General features: G+C 39.1%; 3 protein-coding genes across 9 annotated transcripts in view; 2 read left to right on the top strand and 1 right to left on the bottom strand.

Moving 5' to 3' along the window:
• Positions 1-11,044, top strand: part of LOC123320869 — a 47,341-nt gene extending 36,297 nt beyond the window's left edge. For all 4 annotated transcript variants that reach the window (XM_044908333.1, XM_044908334.1, XM_044908332.1 and 1 more), the window contains one exon: positions 8,782-11,044. In XM_044908333.1, coding sequence (XP_044764268.1) covers positions 8,796-10,433 — 1,638 coding nt within the window. In that variant the 5' untranslated portion in view covers positions 8,782-8,795 and the 3' untranslated portion in view covers positions 10,434-11,044. The remainder of the gene's footprint in view (positions 1-8,781) is intronic.
• A 158-nt stretch (positions 11,045-11,202) lies between these two features.
• LOC123320874 (basic helix-loop-helix transcription factor scleraxis-like) lies at positions 11,203-12,745 on the bottom strand. Of its 3 annotated transcripts, XM_044908340.1 has the most exons (5): positions 12,385-12,745; positions 12,127-12,180; positions 11,716-11,846; positions 11,511-11,617; positions 11,203-11,452 (listed from the first exon to the last, which is right to left on the bottom strand). In XM_044908340.1, the coding sequence occupies exons 1-5, from the start codon at positions 12,543-12,545 to the stop codon at positions 11,324-11,326; spliced, it is 582 nt and encodes a 193-aa protein (XP_044764275.1). In that variant the 5' UTR covers positions 12,546-12,745; the 3' UTR covers positions 11,203-11,323. The 3 variants fall into 3 exon arrangements, with proteins under 3 accessions (XP_044764275.1, XP_044764278.1, XP_044764276.1); XM_044908343.1 differs by lacking the exon at positions 12,127-12,180 and having other exon boundaries at positions 11,716-11,819; XM_044908341.1 differs by lacking the exon at positions 12,127-12,180 and having other exon boundaries at positions 12,385-12,743.
• Positions 12,746-15,152: 2,407 nt separating this feature from the next.
• Positions 15,153-21,883, top strand: LOC123320866 (ankyrin repeat domain-containing protein 50-like). Of its 2 annotated transcripts, none has more exons than XM_044908324.1 (15): positions 15,153-16,212; positions 16,312-16,493; positions 16,559-17,461; positions 17,519-17,851; positions 17,906-17,995; positions 18,055-18,458; positions 18,515-18,705; positions 18,763-18,861; positions 18,917-19,100; positions 19,155-19,552; positions 19,608-20,011; positions 20,067-20,220; positions 20,274-20,466; positions 20,527-20,735; positions 20,808-21,883. In XM_044908324.1, exons 1-14 carry the CDS (start codon positions 15,321-15,323, stop codon positions 20,696-20,698), a joined length of 4,599 nt encoding a protein of 1,532 aa, XP_044764259.1. In that variant the 5' UTR covers positions 15,153-15,320; the 3' UTR covers positions 20,699-20,735; positions 20,808-21,883. The 2 variants fall into 2 exon arrangements, with proteins under 2 accessions (XP_044764259.1, XP_044764260.1); XM_044908325.1 differs by having other exon boundaries at positions 20,274-20,439.
• The last annotated feature ends 367 nt before the right edge of the window (positions 21,884-22,250 follow it).

Here is a 22,250-nt window from a genome sequence, read left to right on the forward strand (position 1 = left end):
CGATGGGATCGAAGTTGTACTTTTCCAGCAGATTGCCCGTTTCGTGACGAAGCGATTGCGTGTTTTTGCGAAAGAAATTTTGCATATCTCTGGCGCTCTCAACATCGAACGTGTATTCATAAGATGTCGATAAGCACGATGCATCTTGCTGCATCTCGAGCCGTAATAATACGACTTCGGGGAAGTTTAAGTGCTAGTTTATTTTCATACTAGAAATGAGCGAGATATAACTCCGAATAGAAGTCCAGTGGCGTAGAAAGTTATAACGAGCTGCTTTGAACTAACTTCCATAGTTCCTGGCTTCCTCAGATTCAATAGAACTCAAGGTGCAGACACTGCTGAAAATTTCATTATTTCGTATTTCCTGTATTCAACACAATCCAAATCAAAATTGGAAGGAGGAAGCTAACCGCAGACCAGATTTTGTCTGCTATTCCACCATAGATACTGGCAGATTTATAGCAAATAAAATATATAATATACTCTGCCTTTGCATCGCAGATACTTGCAGATTTATAGCAAAGAATCTGTACTATACTGTGCCTATGCACCAGGGATACTTGCAGATTTATAGCAAATTGAGTGTACTAAACTCTAGCTGTGCAACACAGGTACTTGCAGAATTATTGCAAATAAAGTGTACTAAACTCTAGCTGTGCAACACAGATACTTGCGGATTTATTGCAAATAAAGTGTACTATACTCTGCTTATGCATCGCAGATACTGGCAGATTTATAGCAAATAAAGTATATAATATACTCTGCCTTTGCACTACAGGTACTACTTGCAAATAAAGTGTACTATACTCTGCCTTTGCATCGTAGATACTTGAAGATTTATAGCAAAGAAACTGTACTATACTCTGCCTATGCACCAGGGATACTTGCAGATTTATAGCAAATTAAGTGTACTAAACTCTAGCTGTGCAACACAGGTACTTGCAAATAAAGTGTACTATACTCTGCTTATGCATCGCAGATACTTGCAGATTTGTAGCAAATGAAGTGAAGGTACTTAACTCTATAATTGCATCAGAGATACAGGCAGATTTATAGCAAATAAAGTATATAATATACTCTGCCTTTGCACTACAGGTACTACTTGCAAATAAAGTGTACTATACTCTGCCTTTGCATCGCAGATACTTGCAGATTTATAGCAAAGAATCTGTACTATACTCTGCCTATGCACCAGGGATACTTGCAGATTAATAGCAAATTAAGTGTACTATACTCTAGCTGTGCAACACAGGTACTTGCAAATTTATTGCAAATAAAGTGTACTATACTCTGCTTATGCATCGCAGATACTTGCAGATTTGTAGCAAATGAAGTGAAGCTACTTAACTCTATAATTGCATCAAAGATGTTGGCAGATTTATAGCAAATAAAGTATATAATATACTCTGCCTTTGCACTACAGGTACTACTTGCAAATAAAGTGTACTATACTCTGCCTTTGCATCGCAGATACTTGCAGATTTATAGCGAAGAATCTGTACTATACTCTGCCTATGCACCAGGGATACTTGCAGATTTATAGCAAATTAAGTGTACTAAACTCTAGCTGTGCAACACAGATACTTGCAGATTTATTGCAAATAGAGTATACTACACTCTGCCTATGCATCTTAGATACTTGCAGATTTGTAGCAAATGAAGTGAATGTACTTAACTCTATAATTGCATCAAAGATACTGGCAGATTTATAGCTAATAAAATATATAATATACGCTGGCTTTGCACTACTGATACTACTTGCAAATAAAGTGTACTATACTCTGCCTTTGCATCGCAGATACTTGCAGATTTATAGCAAAGAATCTGTACTATACTCTGCCTATGCACCAGGGATACTTGCAGATTTATAGCAAATTAAGTGTACTAAACTCTAGCTGTGCAACACAGATACTTGCAGATTTATTGCAAATAGAGTATACTACACTCTGCCTATGCATCTTAGATACGTGCAGATTTGTAGCAAATGAAGTGAATGTACTTAACTCTATAATTGCATCAAAGATACTGGCAGATTTATAGCTAATAAAATATATAATATACTCTGGCTTTGCACTACTGATACTACTCGCAAATAAAGTGTACTATACTCTGCCTTTGCATCGCAGATACTTGCAGATTTATAGCAAACTAAGTGTACTAAACTCTAGCTGTGCAACACAGGTGCTTGCAAATTTATTGCAAATAAAGTGCACTATACTCTGCTTATGCATCGCAGATACTTGCAGATTTGTAGCAAATGAAATGAAAATACTTAACTCTATAATTGCATCAAAGATACTGGCAGATTTATAGCAAATAAAATATGTTGTATACTCTTTGCCTCTTGTGCCTTTGCACAACAGATACTACTTGCAAATAAAGGGCACTACACTGTCCCTTTGCATCGCAGATACTCGCAGATTTATAGCACAGTGTAGAAACTGTACTCTACACTGCCATTGCGCTACAGATTTTTCATGAAGAGATACTGACGTCTCCTTGTGATGGAGTGTTTTTTGCCAGGACGAAAACTTGGGCCCCATTTCCGTCAATTTCTCGACTAACAGTTCCCAGTTTACGAGCTACGACGATAATACTGCCAACACTTGTTCTTTTCCAATCACAAGACGCCGATGTTTATCGACCAAAAACCCATCATCCCGCGAACGGGATCATTACCAATCGACTATAAATAATCCGTAGGTACGACATGTAACAGGAGATGGACCAGTCCCAGCTCACTTCGATCTGCATAATCCCAACGGAAAACCACAGAGAACGCCTCCGAAGCGCAATTTTATGGTTCTCGCAAGTCGGGTTCATCATCCTCGCACGAGGAGAGTTCGGAAAAAATGCGGGAAACGGTTTTTGGGTGGGGCGCAGGCCTCACTTAACCGCCGTTAATTCGAAATTACCACAAATGGCGTAATAATTTGTTCTTTTTATGCCTACCCGGAGAAGCGAGATGATGGATCTCGAATTGACTTCGGTTAATAACAGTCATGACGTGATGTTTTTCAGGTGTACATTCGAGACTTGATTTGGCATCATCTTCGATAGTTTTGAGAACAATCACCTGACTGCATGGAAATGAGAGGTATAAAGAGAAGATTCCCTTTCTACCTCGGCGTTTTCTCTTACACCTTGTTATGAGGTTGTTGTTATAAGGCTTTTCTAGCTCTGTTGTTGTGGGGCTGCTTAAGGCACTCAAAAAGTTATGTTTCCTATCCTGAGGAACTTCAAAAACTGAGGAAGCTTCATAGCCTTATCTTCGATGTAGGTGCTGGGCTTGAACACTGCTCTTAATGGTAGCATTTGATACTGTTGCTTACCAATAAGCTTCAGCAAGAGGTCCATTTTTGCAAGAACATACCAATCCTGTCGCTAGCAGAGCAGTTGCAAAGGGTATACTGTGAATATTCGTGGTGTTATGATCATTTTCGGTAAGTATGGAAGGTGGTGTGATTCATGTTCCACTCGGAGGGTGCTTGGTAAGGGATGGGGCTTCAATCCACACATTATATACTGGGTGTACGATGTGGTGTTGATGCCTATCCTAACCTACGCATCTCTGGTGTGTTCGACTTCCATTATGACTGAATGCCAGAGGAAATCCTGAAGACTGGTATATGTTATCATCTTAGACATCTCTATCTCTTCGCCTTAGAACATGAAATGATTCCTTTAGTTCTGAGGCGGATACCCGGATTTGTTACGGCTTGGTAGTTTAGAATCTCAACAAATCATATGGCATATAACGGAACGCGCCTGTCGGATCAAAGTCTCCGTGGTAATTAGTGAAACATAGGAAGTGGGACGTCCAAGATGGTCAAGATGTACGTAATAACTCGGTATAGTTACCGGTATCATGCAAGGATTATGATGGCAAATGGTCATATTAGAGAGGATCGTTGACCCGAAATGAGGGGTTGACCCCAAATGGACCTCATTCGTCGATTCCAGATGAGATATGACCTTCGAGAAGGAATCTGATGCTGCCTCATCAAGTTGCTGTAGTCGAAAATGATTCAAATGAGTTGAAAAACAAAACAAAACTATTTTCTCTTAAACTGGGCCAGATATTTGAAATTTTGGTATGGAAATATAGGTTTTCGAATACGCTGAATCTATTGCAAGCAATTCCGAAAGCCCATCTCCCTTCGTTTAGATTTTCATCTTCGAAATGGCATTTTTCAAAAATTTGCAAATTTCAATCTGCGATATCTCCTGTAATATTCCTCTGATCCAATTAGGGTTTCCGGTTTTATAATCAGCGTTGCCAAGGCTTTCACCCTAGCACAAAAACTCGATTTCGAAAATTTCGATTTTTTGGGTCAAAAATGAGCAAGGGGTTAGACCCCCCTAAAATGGCCTATTTGGTCCTCTGTCTCGAAATCAGGGTGTTCTATGACTGTCGTAGAATATGGAGTGTATAGGAGTTGTTCTGTAGATTGTAAAAAACCAATTTGTTGATGATTCAATAGGGAATTGCACTCAGGAGAGCCCCCCAAAGTCAACTCGAAAACGAAAAGTGGAAAAAAAAAAATTTTTTTTCTCGTAAACAGTATCAGATATTTGAAAGTTTGGTATGAAAATATAGGTTTTCGAACACGCTGAATCTATTGCGAGCAATTTCGAAAGCGTATCTCCCTTCGTTTAGATTTTCATCTTCGAAATGGCATTTTTCAAAAATTTGCAAATTTCAATCTGCGATATCTCCTGTAATATTCGTCTGATCCAATTAGGGTTTCCGGTTTTATAATCAGCGTTGCCAAGGCTTTCACCCTAGCACAAAAACTCGATTTCGAAAATTTCGATTTTTTGGGTCAAAAATGAGCAAGGGGTTAGACCCCCCTAAAATGGCCTATTTGGTCCTCTGTCTCGAAATCAGGGTGTTCTATGACTGTCGTAGAATATGGAGTGTATAGGAGTTGTTCTGTAGATTGTAAAAAACCAATTTGTTGATGATTCAATAGGAAATTGCACTCAGGAGAGCCCCCCAAAGTCAACTCGAAAATGAAAAGTGGAAAAACAAAAAAATTTTTTTTCTCGTAAACAGTAACAGATATTTGAAAGTTTGGTATGAAAATATAGGTTTTCGAACACGCTGAATCTATTGCGAGCAATTTCGAAAGCGTATCTCCCTTCGTTCAGATTTTCATCTTCGAAATGGCATTTTTCAAAAATTTGCAAATTTCAATCTGCGATATCTCCTGTAATATTCGTCTGATCCAATTAGGGTTTCCGGTTTTATAATCAGCGTTGCCAAGGCTTTCACCCTAGCACAAAAACTCGATTTCGAAAATTTCGATTTTTTGGGTCAAAAATGAGCAAGGGGTTAGACCCCCCTGAAATGGCCTATTTGGTCCTCTGTCTCGAAATCAGGGTGTTCTATGACTGTCGTAGAATATGGAGTGTATAGGAGTTGTTCTGTAGATTGTAAAAAACCAATTTGTTGATGATTCAATAGGGAATTGCACTCAGGAGAGCCCCCCAAAGTCAACTCGAAAATGAAAAGTGGAAAAACAAAAAAATTTTTTTTCTCGTAAACAGTAACAGATATTTGAAAGTTTGGTATGAAAATATAGGTTTTCGAACACGCTGAATCTATTGCGAGCAATTTCGAAAGCGTATCTCCCTTCGTTCAGATTTTCATCTTCGAAATGGCATTTTTCAAAAATTTGCAAATTTCAATCTGCGATATCTCCTGTAATATTCGTCTGATCCAATTAGGGTTTCCGGTTTTATAATCAGCGTTGCCAAGGCTTTCACCCTAGCACAAAAACTCGATTTCGAAAATTTCGATTTTTTGGGTCAAAAATGAGCAAGGGGTTAGACCCCCCTGAAATGGCCTATTTGGTCCTCTGTCTCGAAATCAGGGTGTTCTATGACTGTCGTAGAATATGGAGTGTATAGGAGTTGTTCTGTAGATTGTAAAAAACCAATTTGTTGATGATTCAATAGGGAATTGCACTCAGGAGAGCCCCCCAAAGTCAACTCGAAAATGAAAAGTGGAAAAACAAAAAAATTTTTTTTCTCGTAAACAGTAACAGATATTTGAAAGTTTGGTATGAAAATATAGGTTTTCGAACACGCTGAATCTATTGCGAGCAATTTCGAAAGCGTATCTCCCTTCGTTCAGATTTTCATCTTCGAAATGGCATTTTTCAAAAATTTGCAAATTTCAATCTGCGATATCTCCTGTAATATTCGTCTGATCCAATTAGGGTTTCCGGTTTTATAATCAGCGTTGCCAAGGCTTTCACCCTAGCACAAAAACTCGATTTCGAAAATTTCGATTTTTTGGGTCAAAAATGAGCATGGGGTTAGACCCCCCTAAAATGGCCTATTTGGTCCTCTGTCTCGAAATCAGGGTGTTCTATGACTGTCGTAGAATATGGAGTGTATAGGAGTTGTTCTGTAGATTGTAAAAAACCAAACGGTTGATGATTCAATAGGGAATTGCACTCAGGAGAGCCCCCCAAAGTCAACTCGAGATTGAAAAGTGGAAAAACAAAAAATTTTTTTTTCTCGTAAACAGTATTAGATATTTGAAAGTTTGGTATGAAAATATAGGTTTTCGAACACGCTGAATCTATTGCGAGCAATTTCGAAAGCGTATCTCCCTTCGTTTGGATTTTCATCTTCGAAATGGCATTTTTCAAAAATTTGCAAATTTCAATCTGCGATATCTCCTGTAATATTCGTCTGATCCACTTGGGGTTTCCGGTTTTATAATCAGCGTTGCCTAGGCTTCCACCCTAGCACAAAAACTCGATTTCGAAAATTTTGATTTTTTGGGTCAAAAATGAGCAAGGGGTTAGACCCCCCTAAAATGGCCTATTTGGTCCTCTGTCTCGAAATCAGGGTGTTCTATGACTGTCGTAGAATATGGAATGTATAGGAGTTGTTCTGTAGATTGTAAAAAACCAAACTGTTGATGATTCAATAGGGAATTGCACTCAGGAGAGCCCCCCAAAGTCAACTCGAAAATGAAAAGTGGAAAAAAAAAAATTTTTTTTCTCGTAAACAGTATTAGATATTTGAAAGTTTGGTATGAAAATATAGGTTTTCGAACACGCTGAATCTATTGCGAGCAATTTCGAAAGCGTATCTCCCTTCGTTTGGATTTTCATCTTCGAAATGGCATTTTTCAAAAATTTGCAAACTTCAATCTGCGATATCTCCTGTTATATTCGTCTGATCCACTTGGGGTTTCCGGTTTTATAATCAGCGTTGCCTAGGCTTCCACCCTAGCACAAAAACTCGATTTCGAAAATTTCGATTTTTTGGGTCAAAAATGAGCAAGGGGTTAGACCCCCCTAAAATGGCCTATTTGGTCCTCTGTCTCGAAATCAGGGTGTTCTATGACTGTCGTAGAATATGGAATGTATAGGAGTTGTTCTGTAGATTGTAAAAAACCAAACTGTCGATGATTCAATAGGGAATTGCACTCAGGAGAGCTCTTCGAAGTCAACTCGAAAATGAAAAGTGGAAAAACAAAAAATATTATTTTCTCCTAAACAGGGCCAGATATTTGAAATTTTGGTATGAAATTATAGGTTTTCGAACACGCTGAGTCTATTGCGAGCAATTTCGAAAGCCTATCCCCCTTCGTTGAGATTTTCATTTAGGAAATGGCATTTTTTCAAGAATTGCGAATTTCCCTTGAGAATTCGTCAAGACCAAACGGTTCTGCTGAGATGAATGAAATTCTCAGATTTATAACTAGAAGAATTGCTCTATCAGAATATTTATCACATTAAGATCTACGATAATTTTCCTGGAGGAAAAACTACTCGAAAGCTGACTTTCGAAAAATTCCCAAAAAGTTCGATTCAGTTAACTTCCTCAAGACCGAGTCTCTTAGACCTCTATCCCAGCTTGGTTTGAATCATTCAACAAATAAATTGAAGGAAATATCCTTCATACGACAACATCATTAGTAATACCGAAAAAACCATCTCTTCGGTCAGAAGCATGCTCATCCACTCGACCAAATTTCACAACCAGCAATTAGTACCCTCATGTTCGTCGAATTCAGCTAATTCAATGTCGTATATACAAATAGAATAATTGATGTGCTCACCCGTATACTTTTCTATATATATGCACCTCTTAAAATTACTGGATAGCATCCATAATTATACAGATATCGGGGAACATAAACAATGTCATCATTAGTTGGTAAAAAAATTTGTTTGCATATTATCTAGGTGGCGAAATAATAAAATTGTTAATTTATGTTATGCGCGATGAAATTGGTGAAATATTGACACTAATAATGAATTTCCATAGATATTCCTTGTATAATGAATCGGTGTTGGTAAACTAGAAATAGCTGAATAATTTGTAACCTCTGATAAACTCCTGAAGAGAAAAAATTCCTGATATCCTTTTATGAGAGAGATCGAGTAATCTAGTTTACTGATACACGAACAGTCGTTGTATATGTTGTGCATTACACACAGACCCACAAAATATGGTCCTCATCACCCTTATTTAATGGCTTCATCGAAAAAAATTACAAGGAACTCTTTTCTTCTAGGTGTTTGATATTTTTTTGTGGTTTGTATGTGCAATGAGCTATTCCAACTTATCTTGTGTTGTGTAGAGCACTTTATTTGTGGATTGTTAACTTTCAATCATTCTGATTATCTTCATAACGTGATCCATTAAAGGTACCCTCCGAATACATCCCAAAATTGCTACAGGATGAATACAAGTACCCCTAAAAAAATCATGACGTTGAAACTAATCGATCTGTTTCTTCCCTTCCAGTTCCCCGATCCAAGATGGCGATGAACCTATTCAAGACAACCGGCGGTGGCAGATTCTACACCAAGGTGATCCTGCTCGCCCTGCTATGGGGCTTGGCCGTCCTGACAATCATGGAACTACGACAGATGGACCTCGACGTGCCAGTGCCGCACCTCAACAGCAGATTCCTGCTCCAGAAACGCTTCGACCCCTACACCAGCGCCACCACCGAACGCTACGACATCGACCCCTCCATTGACCGAAGACCCAGTCCCTCTGAAGACATGCTGGTCGAGGACATCCAGAAGAGGATGCCCAACCTGCCCATCGTCTACTGGAACAAGAACAAGAACAAACCGATGGGTTTCAACAAGACCTGCGCCAAGTTTCCCAGCATGTTCGAGCTTGAGTTCAACAACATCTACTGGCAGACGCTGAGGAGCTCAAACGGCACCTTCCAGTTCTTCGGCGCCTACCTGGATAACAGGGCCAACAACCGGCTAGGGCCCACCGTCAGGATACTGGGTATGATCGACCGTATCGAGCCCACGGTGAAGACCTTCTGTCAGTTTTGGTTCGATGGGAAGAAAGAACCGGTCATCGTGAAGACCTTCGAGTACAAATACGTCTGGTACAAGAAATGGGGCAACTACAAACAGGGCATTTACCAGCCGTACCTCATAGCCTGCGTGTTACCTCAAGGGTACAAACAGAAGATCCCCCAGTCTGTTTCGGTCGTAGAAAAAAGCTGCGACAACGCCACTAACAACCTTAGAGTCATCTACAACAAGCCTGAACAAAAGAAAGACTTCGCAGTATGCGTTAAAGGTCTTGATTTCCTTCACGAAGACTTGTCTGTGAGGCTGGTGGAATGGATAGAGCTTCTAAACGTACTTGGTGCTGATAAAATCTTCTTCTACGAACTCCAAATCCACCCCAACATCACCAAAGTCCTGAAACACTACGAGAATGAAGGAAAAGTCGAGCTGACACCTTTGATACTGGCTGGAGGTCAACCAAACGCTCCAAGCTTCCAACACTTGTACTTAACCAAGAAAACCAACCATAAAAGACAGAACGAATTGATACCCTACAACGACTGCTTCTACAAGCACATGTACGAATACAAATACATAGCTCTTTTGGACATTGACGAGGTGATAATGCCCAAAGACGCTTTGAACTGGAAGGAACTGATGAACATAGTGCTTCCTAAAGCCTTGAAGATCAACAAGGAAGAAAGGGCGTCCTATAACGTCAGAAACGTGTACTTTTTGGACGACCTCATCCACAACCACGGTTGGTTCAAGGAAATGCCCAAATACATGCACATGCTGCAGCACGTTTACAGAACGAAGAATTTCACGAAACCCGGACAGTACGTCAAGTGTTTCCACAACACTGAAAAGGTTCTGACCTTGCACAACCACTTCCCCCTCTCCTGTTTAGGAGCCGGTTGCACTTCCTACCCTATAGAAGTAGAGGACGCCCAACTGCACCACTACAGGGCAGATTGCGTGAAGACCTTGAAGAAGAGCTGTGAAGAATTCCGGAAAACAAGTGTCATGGACACGACCATTTGGAAATACAAGGACGTTTTGATACAGAGAGTCGGTACAACGTTAAGGACATTGGGTTTTTTCAACACAGACAGAGAAAGCGGTAAACGATGATCGATTAAAGACTCAATTTTCAGTTCCTGTATCAAACTTAAGTGTTTTGTGATATAAAAGTGCTTTTGTACATTTTCAATTGGCAACGAATTTGTGATGATTTTATATAGGGTAGTTACGGACATTGAATTTTTAGAGATTGTTGTACATAACTTTTCGAACAAAAATTTAATGTATAGATAAGTCGTAAATGTGAGCATATCTGCCATTCATATATGTTATTAAGCTCAAACACTGATTTTCGAATTTACATTTCAATGTTGTTCATGTAACGAACAATTTTTTTACTTTCGACGATCAACTTTGTATTGGTATAGGGTGGGAACTCTTGATATTTTCAGATACCAAAGTCAATTTGTTCGGTGGAAACCGAACGTTGAATACTTAACTGAATTTTGAAACTACGTACGTTTTTTCTATCTGCCTTTTTGTATATTTATATGATATGAAGACTTATAGAATAAGGATTTTTTGTATAAATTTATCATTTTTTCGAAATTGTTAATATAGTAAAGTGCCTTACATGAAATCTATATTTATAATAGCTCATAGATTCGATTATTTATTATTTTATGTGAATGTATAGGGATATTAAAGAAGATAGAGAAGTACTTCTTGTCCTATGTCTCATTTTCTTGGTTTAAACTGGATAAGTTTTATCTCCGGAATAGATGCATTAATATAGCGACAAATGAGATATTATGGGAAATTATAACTGTATAATTTTCAATATAGAAATCTCAAAGAGGACAAATTAAAGAAAAAACAATTCAATTGAACATATACTTTTATTTACATAATCATATATACAAATTAAATATGAAGGAAAAATGTTCTATATGACAAAGAACAAACAAACTTAGCCATATAAACAAAAAACACAAGATCTCTCAAATCAGATAAGTCTGATTATAATTAGGTAGATTTTCGGTTAGAACAATTGATTCTGAGTTTGGATCGAAGTAAAACTGGTGTTCGCCGTTGATATTTTGATATGCATCGTCCACATGACATAGTTTCTGGAAATAACAGAAATGAGATTGAAAAAATCGATAAAACACTTCAAAAAATACTCACTGAAATTTTCTTTCCGGCCATACAGAAAGTACAGACTTGCGATCTGTTGAAATTGTGTTCTTCACCACTAGATTTGAACATCTGGAGACAAGGTTGGTCTGCAGAACCTGAAACACTCGATTTAGAACAAACGATGGTTTTCTACGCCTTGCTATAGGCAACCAACCTTACATCAAGTAGAAATTATTATCCATATAAAGCTCACCTGTGATAAGTTGAGTTCCTAAGTGTGATATGTAGCTGGATGCTAGTCTAAGGGTCTCTATTTTGCTCAATTTTCTATCCTTGGGTTCGGTAGGTATTAGAGTCCTTAGTATAGAGAACGCAGTGTTTACACTGAAATTATACTGACATTAGAAGTATGTATTACACACAGAAGAGAAAGTTCCAGTGATTTTTTGGGAGTAACACTCCCCAACAATTCGGTTTACGGCATTTCAAAGAGATGATATGGAAGGATTTTTTCAATTTGCGAGCTTCAAAATCTTGCATGAGAACTATGAAGAATTTCTATCGTGAAAAAAGTAGTGACACAAAAGTATGAATTATTGTCATCCTTTGAAACTATTTCAAAACTTTGTGCAGATGATCCTTAACTATAAATATATATTCTTACCCATCATTCCTTTTCGAATTTTTCGAAAACACAGTCAGTTTCTCTGTAGCAAATCTGAAAACAACGCATTTGAAAAAATCCCTCTGATAAAGTTCTTTATATTGTGTGGTGGCAGTTTTGTGAAATATGTATGAGAGAAAATTATGGGATAATTCCCTGATTTAAATGAAATCTTCAATTTAAGCAAGTTTTTACAGAAATGAGGAGGACATGAACTACGAGAATGTTACTTGAAAAAAAAAAAATAGAAAAACTTACCTTTGCGTTCTGTCCCTTTCTCTGGCGTTTGCCTGATTCCTCTGCCTTGGTGGTGCAGGTATGTCACTTTTGATCAACCCGCGATTCTTACCCTTCCTCCTACTCGTAGAACATTGGTCCACGTTCAAAAAGAGACGTTGATCGCATTGTACAAATTCCATTACGATTTTTCTTCACTAAACCCGATTTGCGATTATTTTATTCAAATTTGGTTCGTCGGAATCTTCGGAGACTTTCCAAAGGAGGATTTACCCGGAACAAGTACGACTGTGAAGATGTAAAGAAGAGGATCTATGTTGATAATTAATTTATCGTAATTATTAGCGGTCTTGTTCAGTCAAAGATCCATTCAGAACTCTTAAAACAAGTGGTTCGGCTTCTGTATTTGACCATTCCTACAGGAACTTGAGGAAATGGCCCCAGTGGCGTAGTTTGGGGAGTAAATGATCTGTATTTTGTATTGATTCAATCTTACCCACATATATATATCGTAATTTTGGAGATTACTTGTTTTACTTGTTCAAGTTTGAAGATATCCAGAAATTATTGAAAAATTGAAATGCAGTTTCAATGTTATCAAGGATGCTGGGAACATTTTCGAGCCATCTTTTTGAAATTTGGAAGAAGGATGGGGCTCTTAGACCTCTATCAAGATATTGAGCAAAAAACCCTGCATCTTCTCATAGAGAAAAACTCCTGACGTGTTAATCATGGTGAGGATGTGTCACAGCTTGAGGTTTTTCCCATTATCAATCTGCTTCCAAGGGGGGTACCTTCAACCCACTCTGGAAGAAAAAAATTCAATCTTATGTTTTGTGTGCATTTTCTCCTCTCCCAACGCGAGTCAGCTACTCTCTACGCCACTGGCGAACATCGAAATCGTAAACTCAAATCTCAATTACCAGATTCTAATCTCTTTAGCAGATGTTTTCCCTTCATTTCTAAATATCGCATCGTTTTAAATGTGTCAGCGCTGCTCTGTGTGTCTTTCGACCTTTGCCGTCTACCGTTGTTTTTGTTTTGAGCTTGATTTATTGCGTGCCAGAGGTCACAAACGCCCCCGCCGACCGTCATCCCCTGCCTAGGTATAGGGGGTGAAGTTTCTCACACGAAACAAGAAACAAGTGCGGATGAATCAGATCCGAAATCGATAACGGTCAAAGTTGGGAAATTCCGGAAATTTTACTCGCCCTAGGGTGTTCAGGGGTTAATTTCCTATAGGTTTTCTCAAAAATATTGATAATCTTCCTATTCCACCCCGCTTTAAGCGAGCATAGCCTATGTCGAAGTCCCACCGAAGAATGCAAATAAATACAATACTGCCATTGATCCATGCTAGATAAGAAACTGCTTATCGGATTTTAGCCTGAAAATGCTGGCGAATTTTCCTGTATCGCATTTCCAAAAGCTCCCGTTGAAAGAAGCCCTATTCACACGTTATACTCTGTGATACCCTAGTGTCATTATCATCTGTCAATTAAAAAGCTTATTCCGTTCAATCTCCGAAGAAAACCAATTAAAAAGTTGATTATCCAAAGGACAATTTCGAAAATTGGCCGTGTTTGCGGAAAATCGGCTGTTAAAAGCTCTTATCGTCCGTTTTCATGTATCGGGAGGTCAGTATTCATTTTGAAATAAAAACGATTTGTTGTTTAATGTCAATGTGTGGGTGTACTTGATACAAGTGTTAAGACAACCGATAGGTTATTTTTGGATATGTGATCTAGAAAAATGTTAACAGAACATCGGAAGTTGTAGTTTTTTCTTCCCTATAAAGATTCATTGTAGCATAAACGGTAATTAATTCAAATTCAAAATTTGTTGTTATTCATTGATATTCTCCATCAGGTGTTACGTCTTACTTGAATCTATTGTATTTTGGTGATAACCAGCTATTTTTTGAATGAATCATTCATCAATTTATACTAATAACAACTGTTTAAACCTATACTCCTAGCAAGAGATTTTAATAAAAAAATTATTAAATTTTTTTGTGCCTCTTGATGAATAGTGAATAGAAAAAACTGAAAATAATACAGAAAAATCTGCCTCATTTCCCACTGAAAGTGATTGAATTAAGCAAGTAAACATTCAACACAATTCTCTAGGAAATCCACTAATTCTGTCATGTTATCTTGGTGCGAATATGATAATTGACTACCAGCATTTATCATCATGTTTATTTCATACATTGTAAGCTTTATAGACGACGCCAGATAATTAATTCATCATAAGTATATTTGCCTTGAAATTTGCAGATGCTTATGGTGCTCTCTTTTCTGGTGCTATTGTTCGGAGAATTGTTATGCGTTTTCTCACTTCTGATGATAAATGAATACTGAGAAATTATGTTTGTTCAGTTCCTATTGTTGCCTTAGTTGGTGCATTGCTTTTCTCAAGAAATAAGAGAAAGGATGCTTTTATATCAGAAGTGATACCTTTTTTTTATTCCAGGTGGAGATTCACATTGATATAGGCAAGTAATTGGAAGCAGCAAGTTTTGCTCAAAATTGATTGAATGGTTGAATGCAGTTTTCAATTTAATAGCATCAACAACATGTATTGAATAATAAAACTAATAAAGCATAATTTTGTAACTCCTGGCAACGTAGTCTAAATATTTCATAAGTTTAATGAAACTGAATTAAAGCAAAATGAATTATTATTCATCATAACTCTTTTTCACACAGTTCAGATGGTTGTACAACTTTCAATATCCATCAATAACCTCTTCTTCTTAATCATTACTGCAATTTGTTTTAGTATAGGTTCCCCCGAGAATCTTCAGATACCACTTCTTCTACAAAATGTAACCCAACACTAGGACCTCCAAAATTTTCCCATACGTAAAATACAAGACTGATATAGATAGAGAAAGAATGATATTTTCATGAAATTAAGAAGAAACCCGATAAACTAAAATAAAGAACACCAAGATGACCCAACAGGGTGATAGAAAGAAATTCTACTGTAGAGAATGGGCCTTTCAGAAATTGTCACATTGCTTAGACCAGCGTCCAATATCGAAGACTTGTGGTGCCCTTCTCTTAGGAAGTGCAGGATGCGGAAAAACGACTTTTTGTTCGGAGTTGTGTTGGCCCAGCCAGGGACTATCGGGAAGGCAACAGAGGGCCCTTAATAGAAGACTTTTATGCTATCATTTTCTCCAAGGGCATAACGAAAAAAGCCTTTCATTGAGCGAATTTGTAAGATCTCTAGTTACTCAAATATTAAATCACTCGACGGAAAGTCACAAAGAGAGGAGCCTTCGAAAGAGAATCTCAAACGATAAAAGCGATTTGAACGCTTCTTCCAGCCCGAAAGACTGCCCCAGTACATCCAGTAACATTTCTTACGACCACTGTGAAGAAAGCTTGTACAGCAATGTTTTTCCCGAAACTGTGTTATCTCCAAGTGTCGAAAGTAAGAAATTCGTACCTACGACTCCAAACCTACCACCAAACCCCAGAACCGTTATAGCGGATGCCTATTTGGAGAAATTGAAATCGGATAGTGAGATCCAAATTGCTTTGAGGGCCAAAAATATCGAGATGAACCCAGACGATTGTCTGAAGAGGGCCCTTCTTTTTCCGTTACTCGAGATCGAACCACCCAAGACTTCTTTATTTATAATAATCGATTCGATAGATGAACACTCGTTCAACTACTCAAATTCTACATTGACCAGGTGTAAGCCTAGAGAAAGGACATCACAGAGCAAGACTATCGCAGAATTACTGGCGAATCACCATCATTTGTTTCCCCAATGGTTGCTCTTGGTCTGTACCGCCAGGAAACAGTCGAAAAGCATCGCTAAAATGTTCACAGGTGGGTTTTCGAAGATTCACTGATTTTTTGTCCCAATGATCACCTTTACCTTCTTGCTTTGACTTAGTGTATCTTTGTTATTTTTTATTATAATTTTAGGTTTTCGAAAATTAAGCTTAGACGATTTGAGAAAAAGCCAAGTTGTTAGAGATGTGCAACAGTATATCTTATCTAGGTTAGATCAAGAGCAAAATCTGAGACAACACATCAGCAGGGACACTGCAGAAATGCTCAACCAGTTACATATAAAAAGCAATGGTTGTTTTTTATACCTGGAAAAGGTAACGATTAAAACTAAACTTCAAAAGCAAATTTTAGATGAATGAGAGAAAAATTTACTTTCTAGGTGTTAGATGGGGTGTCCGACAAATTCATAATACTCAGGGAGGTAAGGGAGATCCCAGGAACCCTCAATGGTCTGTACCTCTGGTTATCCCAGAGGTTATTCAATAGAAAACAGTTCGCAAAAGTTCAACCCCTACTGAACGTCATCTTAGCCGCAAAATGTTCACTGACTGAATCACTACTTTACGACATCATAAAAGTCTACAATCCTAAGATAACCACTGAGGATTTCAAAAAACGCTACGATCTACTCAAGAGAGTGCTGGTGGTATCGAAGACTGGGAACATAAGTTTGTTCCATCACTCCTTCGCCGAATGGTTGTTGGACATCAAACACTGCACCCAAAAATACCTCTGCAACATATTCCACGGACATTGCATCCTTGCCATGTACTACACCATACACGCCAAATACTTGAACAACCAAGAGATCTACGACTACGCCTTCCACCTGACCAGGATGGAACAATACCTACTGGAACAAAACAACCCGAAAACCCAAAGCCTATCGTACAAACTCACCCACGAGAAGAGCAAACATTCCTCCAACACCCACTCCAGCGACAAGACGGAACACTACCCCGACCTCAAGATGTCGCCACAGGAACTTGCCAAGTTGCCCATCAAAGAGACCAGTCTGAATTCCACCCCCCTGGACGGAAACCCCCCGAAAAGCGAACAATGTGAGTTCAATCTGGATCTGGAACTGAAGAAGTTGGACAATTTCGAAAACTTGAATCTCAAATCGCCTGCCGTCGAAAAAGACATTTACGCCGAGGTGAACAAGGTTAAAAAAGAGGCCAAGGGGTTTCTACATCAGAATAGCGGCATGCCCACTGTTTTACCTCAAAATTTGGAATCAACAGTGGCTAACGAGGTCAGCACAAGCAAGTCCGGTGCTCAAGTATGTTTATCTATCGTTTGATTTGTTGAATTCTCAATTGTATACGTTTTTCCACAGGATGAATCGAAAGTTCTGGACATCCACACTCTCATCCAGCTGTGGTTGATTCTGAGTGGATGTAACGTTGAGGAATGTCTTCTGGAAGGTAACGAGATGGCAGGAGTGAATTTTGGGGCTTTCCTACCGACAGACCAGAAAGTTTTGAAGCTGCTGTTAGAAGCGGGGGCTGTAGAACAAACTGATGTCGAAGGTTGCGAGTACCAGAGTCAGATATCTTTGGCTTCGACATCTTCTGAAGTAAGCCCTGATCCCCTGTTCAATCTACATGAAATGCACGGTCAGGCTGCACTGCACGTAGCAGCTAGATTAGGTCAAACCGAAGTTGTGAAGGTAACTGCAATAATCGTAAAATTAATGCTTGGTCGTTAATTATCTTCTTCGAAGGTATTACTGGAAGCTGGTGCAGGTGTAGACGAAGCCGACATTGACGGTTGGACCCCTCTGAGAGCTGCAGCTTGGGGAGGACACACCGAGGTTAGATCCACTCTCACCGATCTTCCAAATTGATGTTTTATTGTTTTGATCGATTGTAGGTGGTGGAACTCCTGGTAAAACATGGTTGCACCCTGGATAGTGTGGACGCGGAGAACCGCACAGCCCTCAGGGCTGCCGCGTGGTCGGGTCACGAAGAAATAGTGAAGATCCTGCTACAGCACGGCGCCGAAGTTAACTTGACCGACCACGAAGGACGCACGGCCTTGATAGCTGCAGCTTACATGGGTCACAATGAAATCGTGGATCACCTTCTGGATTACGGCGCAGATATCAACCACGCAGACGCGGATGGTAGGACGGCCTTGAGTGTGGCTGCTCTTTGCGCCCCCCGTTCCCCAGGCGTAAACGTGGTTTCTACGCTACTAGAAAGGGGAGCTTTCGTCGATCACGAGGATAAGGAAGGGATGACTCCCCTGCTCGTTGCTTCCTTCGAAGGTCATAGGTTGGTGAAGTCAAGGTCACAATGAATTTCCACATTTTTAAATCGAATTTTAACAGGGACGTGTGCGAAATCCTTCTGGAGAACGAAGCCGATGTGGATCACACGGATCACAGTGGGAGGAGTCCGTTGTGGGCTGCGGCTAGCATGGGACACGCCCCCGTGGTCGCACTCCTGTTGTTCTGGGGCTGTTGTATAGATTCCATGGACTCTGAAGGTCGAACAGTCCTATCTGTGGCTGCTGCACAAGGTTGTTGATATCTCACTTTATTCGTTTTGATTTTATTGTGATTTCGTTTGTTTGCAGGGTGTGTCGAAGTGGTCAAACAGTTGTTAGACAGGGGGTTGGACGAACAACACAGGGATAATTCTGGTTGGACTCCACTTCATTACGCTGCATTCGAAGGTATTTTCAAATCATTTAAAGTGTTTTTAGAAGTTATCAATGTCTCGTCTTCCAGGTCATCAAGATGTTTGTGAGACGCTCTTGGAAGCTGGAGCTAGAATAGATGAAACTGATAACGAAGGAAAAGCTGCCTTAGTTCTTGCCGCACAAGGGGGCCACACGTCCCTTGTAACTATATTTTTAGAGAAATATTGTGCTCCTGTTGATCAGAGACCGCACGATGGAAAGACTGCCTTGAGGTCTGTTGGATCGGATAACTCCCTCATTGGATATTAAATTTTGTTTCGTTCCAGATTGGCCGCTTTAGAAGGGCATTACGATATTGTACAGATTTTACTACAGAACGGTGCCGATATAGATGCCAAAGATGCGGATGGTAGGAGTACACTTTACGTTTTATCCTTAGACGATCGATTGGCCATGTGTAAATATTTCATTCAACAAGGAGCCGACGTGGAAACTAGAGATTTAGAGGGAAGAACCCCTCTTCATGTTTCCTCGTGGCAAGGCCATTTAGAAATGGTCAATCTTCTACTTAAATACGGAAAAGTGCAGGTGGACGCGTGTGATTTAGAAAACAGGACAGCCCTACACTCCGCCAGCTGGCAAGGTCACAGTGAGATCGTTAAACTCCTGTTGGAAAACGGCGCCCTGCCCGACCACACTTGCAATCAGGGAGCGACAGCGTTAGGTTCGTATAAAACGTCAACTGTCAACAACGTCAACTGTCAAATCGCGCCTTTCAGGTATAGCGGCTCAGGAAGGCCACGAGGCATGCGTCGTAGCCCTATTGGAGCACGGGGCGGATCCGAACCATTCGGACGCGTGCGGAAGGAACGCCCTGAGGGTGGCGGCCAAATCCGGACACAGGGGCGTCGTCAGGTTGCTCGAGGAGTACAGCTCGAGGTCGCACAAGGTGGCTCACACGAGCAGTAGCGCCAATTCCATAACTTCAGCGTCGACGGCAGAAACGAAGCCGTCTTGTGCCATACTGTATCCCAGCGCGAGCGACTGGACGGATCAACAGAGGAGGTCCATGATCTCCTTGGGAAATCACAGCTCCAACTCGAAATCCAGCTCTAACCTCACTAATTCTAGTCATTCCAGTAGACACGGAGAATGCTCAAGAGAAAATACTCAAAACACTCAGGTAAGGTTTATTAAAACCAGGATAAATATAAGGTAATCGTCTGATTTTTTTCTAGCCTTTGTCCTTCACACAGAAGCTCCAACAATGCTCGAGGGGGGCAAAAACTAGACCTTTGAGCAAAGTTTTATCCCCGTTACAGAGCGAACCACAAAGTCCCATATATGCGTCTCCTCCCTTAAGTCCAGTTCACGACACCCCAAACATTTTCGGTTAGTACAAAGAAACGGTCATGTTGAAAAAGTTTAACTTTTCGAAATTTCAGGAGCGATGAACATTTACCAACCGGTTCTTAGACATAACTTTGCCAAGGCCCCCGACACCCATTTCGCGAGAGACACACACATGCGGATAATCTTAGGCAATTCTAGCTCGTCGCCAAATAGCAAAAATGACAAAAAGAACGAGGAAGACAGTTCGAAGAATAAAAGGTTGGACATGAACTTTTTCAAATATTTGTGAGAATTTCCACGATTGCTCGTTGGTTCCTTTCGTTGATTATAATTTTTTCATAACAGTAATCAAAAATCCAAGAGGAACGGTATCGTTACAAACCCCGCCTTGAGACTGGTGGCGAACGTGAAGAATGGTTTAGATTCTGCTGCTGCTAATCTTAGAAAGTCGACTTCTTCGGCGAATCCCGCTTCAAAGACGAATAGTTTTCATTGGAGGAGAGAAACTCCGCTCTAGGGAGGTTGAAAATGTCAAAGTACTAGTCAATTCAATGGTAAGATTCATTTGAAAAAATAAAACTTAAGTTTAACCATCAGAATCCTTGATATAACTTTTTTTTTTGTAGGTTTTTCTGAAGTTCAGCCTCAATAGTTCACGCTACTCACAACTAGTCCGTTATCAAAGATTTTCTTAGTTTTAAGTTTGTAACGATTGGTAATCGTTTTCGATTTTGCTAATTGGCCTAATTTTCATCTAAGTAAGTAATAATCTTATATGAAATGTATATTTTGTGATAAATTTTTTAGTTTTGTTTAGGTGATAAGTTGAAAAATGCTTTATTTAACGAAAATGTTTATACTGACTGACCCAGTAAAAAACTCACATTTTGAACGAGTACGAATTAGGTTGAGAGATATTATATGAATATTTTATACTTTTAAAAAGCACCGAAATCTGAACTTTAACAGAAGATTTATTTATTTTTCATTTCGATTTAAATTTGAAATTGTTACACTTCGAAACGTTGTAATGATTTTTTGGAACTGTGATTAGAAATCAATCCGGAATGTTTTTTTTATCAAGTTTATTAATTTTCTCATATCTGAAACAGTTTGAATGATGAATTTCATTGATTTGATGCTATTAAAAACATTTTAAGCAATAAAGACTTAAAATATCACCGACTGATAATAATAATGTATAGGACATGATGATAGGAAGGAGGAAAATGATTTCTTTGAAGGAATGTTTTTCATAGAAAGAATCATCACGCAAGACGGAGTCAATCAAGTTTGAAAAGATTGTTTCTTATTTTCATACCTTTTAATGTTGTCAAATATTTATTCTCACTTTAAGCATGTAGGATAATCGAAGAATCAATGATCTGAGACGAAGATTTCATTTGAAACACAAACAAAATGACTTTCTCATGAAAAACATGAAGAAACCCACAAATACTGGATCTCAAATTATATACGAATAATTTTAAACCTCAACCAATATATTTTTCCAATTATATTTTTTATAATCCGAGCGAATGTGCATGTAACACTATCCCTTCTATTGTGTTCAGTTTTTTTCGAGTAATTCAAATTTGTGTATTCTCCGTATTATTGTAACAAACTATAGTTTTTATACAGTTGAACAGTGCACTGTATAGTTATGTTAAAACAGTATTAAATAAAAAATATTTGAATAAAACGTGGTGTCTTTTGTGAGTATTCTGATCCTTAGAAAAATCCACTCAAATTCAAATTGACCAAAAAAGATTCTACAGTTTTAGTCGAAATCAGAACAACTCAACACTTATGGGAAAGAGAAAGGCTTCGAACAACCGATAGACAAGAGAGTGCAATTAGGGTTCGCATATTTGCTGATTCTATTGCTATTTGCAATATCGATTCAGTCAGCGAAATCGGCTTGCAATCTCTCCTACGTTGCCGGTTCCTCGTTCCAAAGTCTAATTTACTGTCACGTGTATGCAGACAGTTTTCCTAATTAAAAGACAACGGCAACGTTGAAAAATGACGCGATAGTCCTGTCAAAACTCTTTCGATCTTCCGATTTT

This window comes from Coccinella septempunctata, chromosome 9 (assembly GCF_907165205.1).
Source record: "Coccinella septempunctata chromosome 9, icCocSept1.1, whole genome shotgun sequence".
Classification (NCBI taxonomy): Eukaryota; Metazoa; Arthropoda; class Insecta; order Coleoptera; family Coccinellidae; genus Coccinella; species Coccinella septempunctata.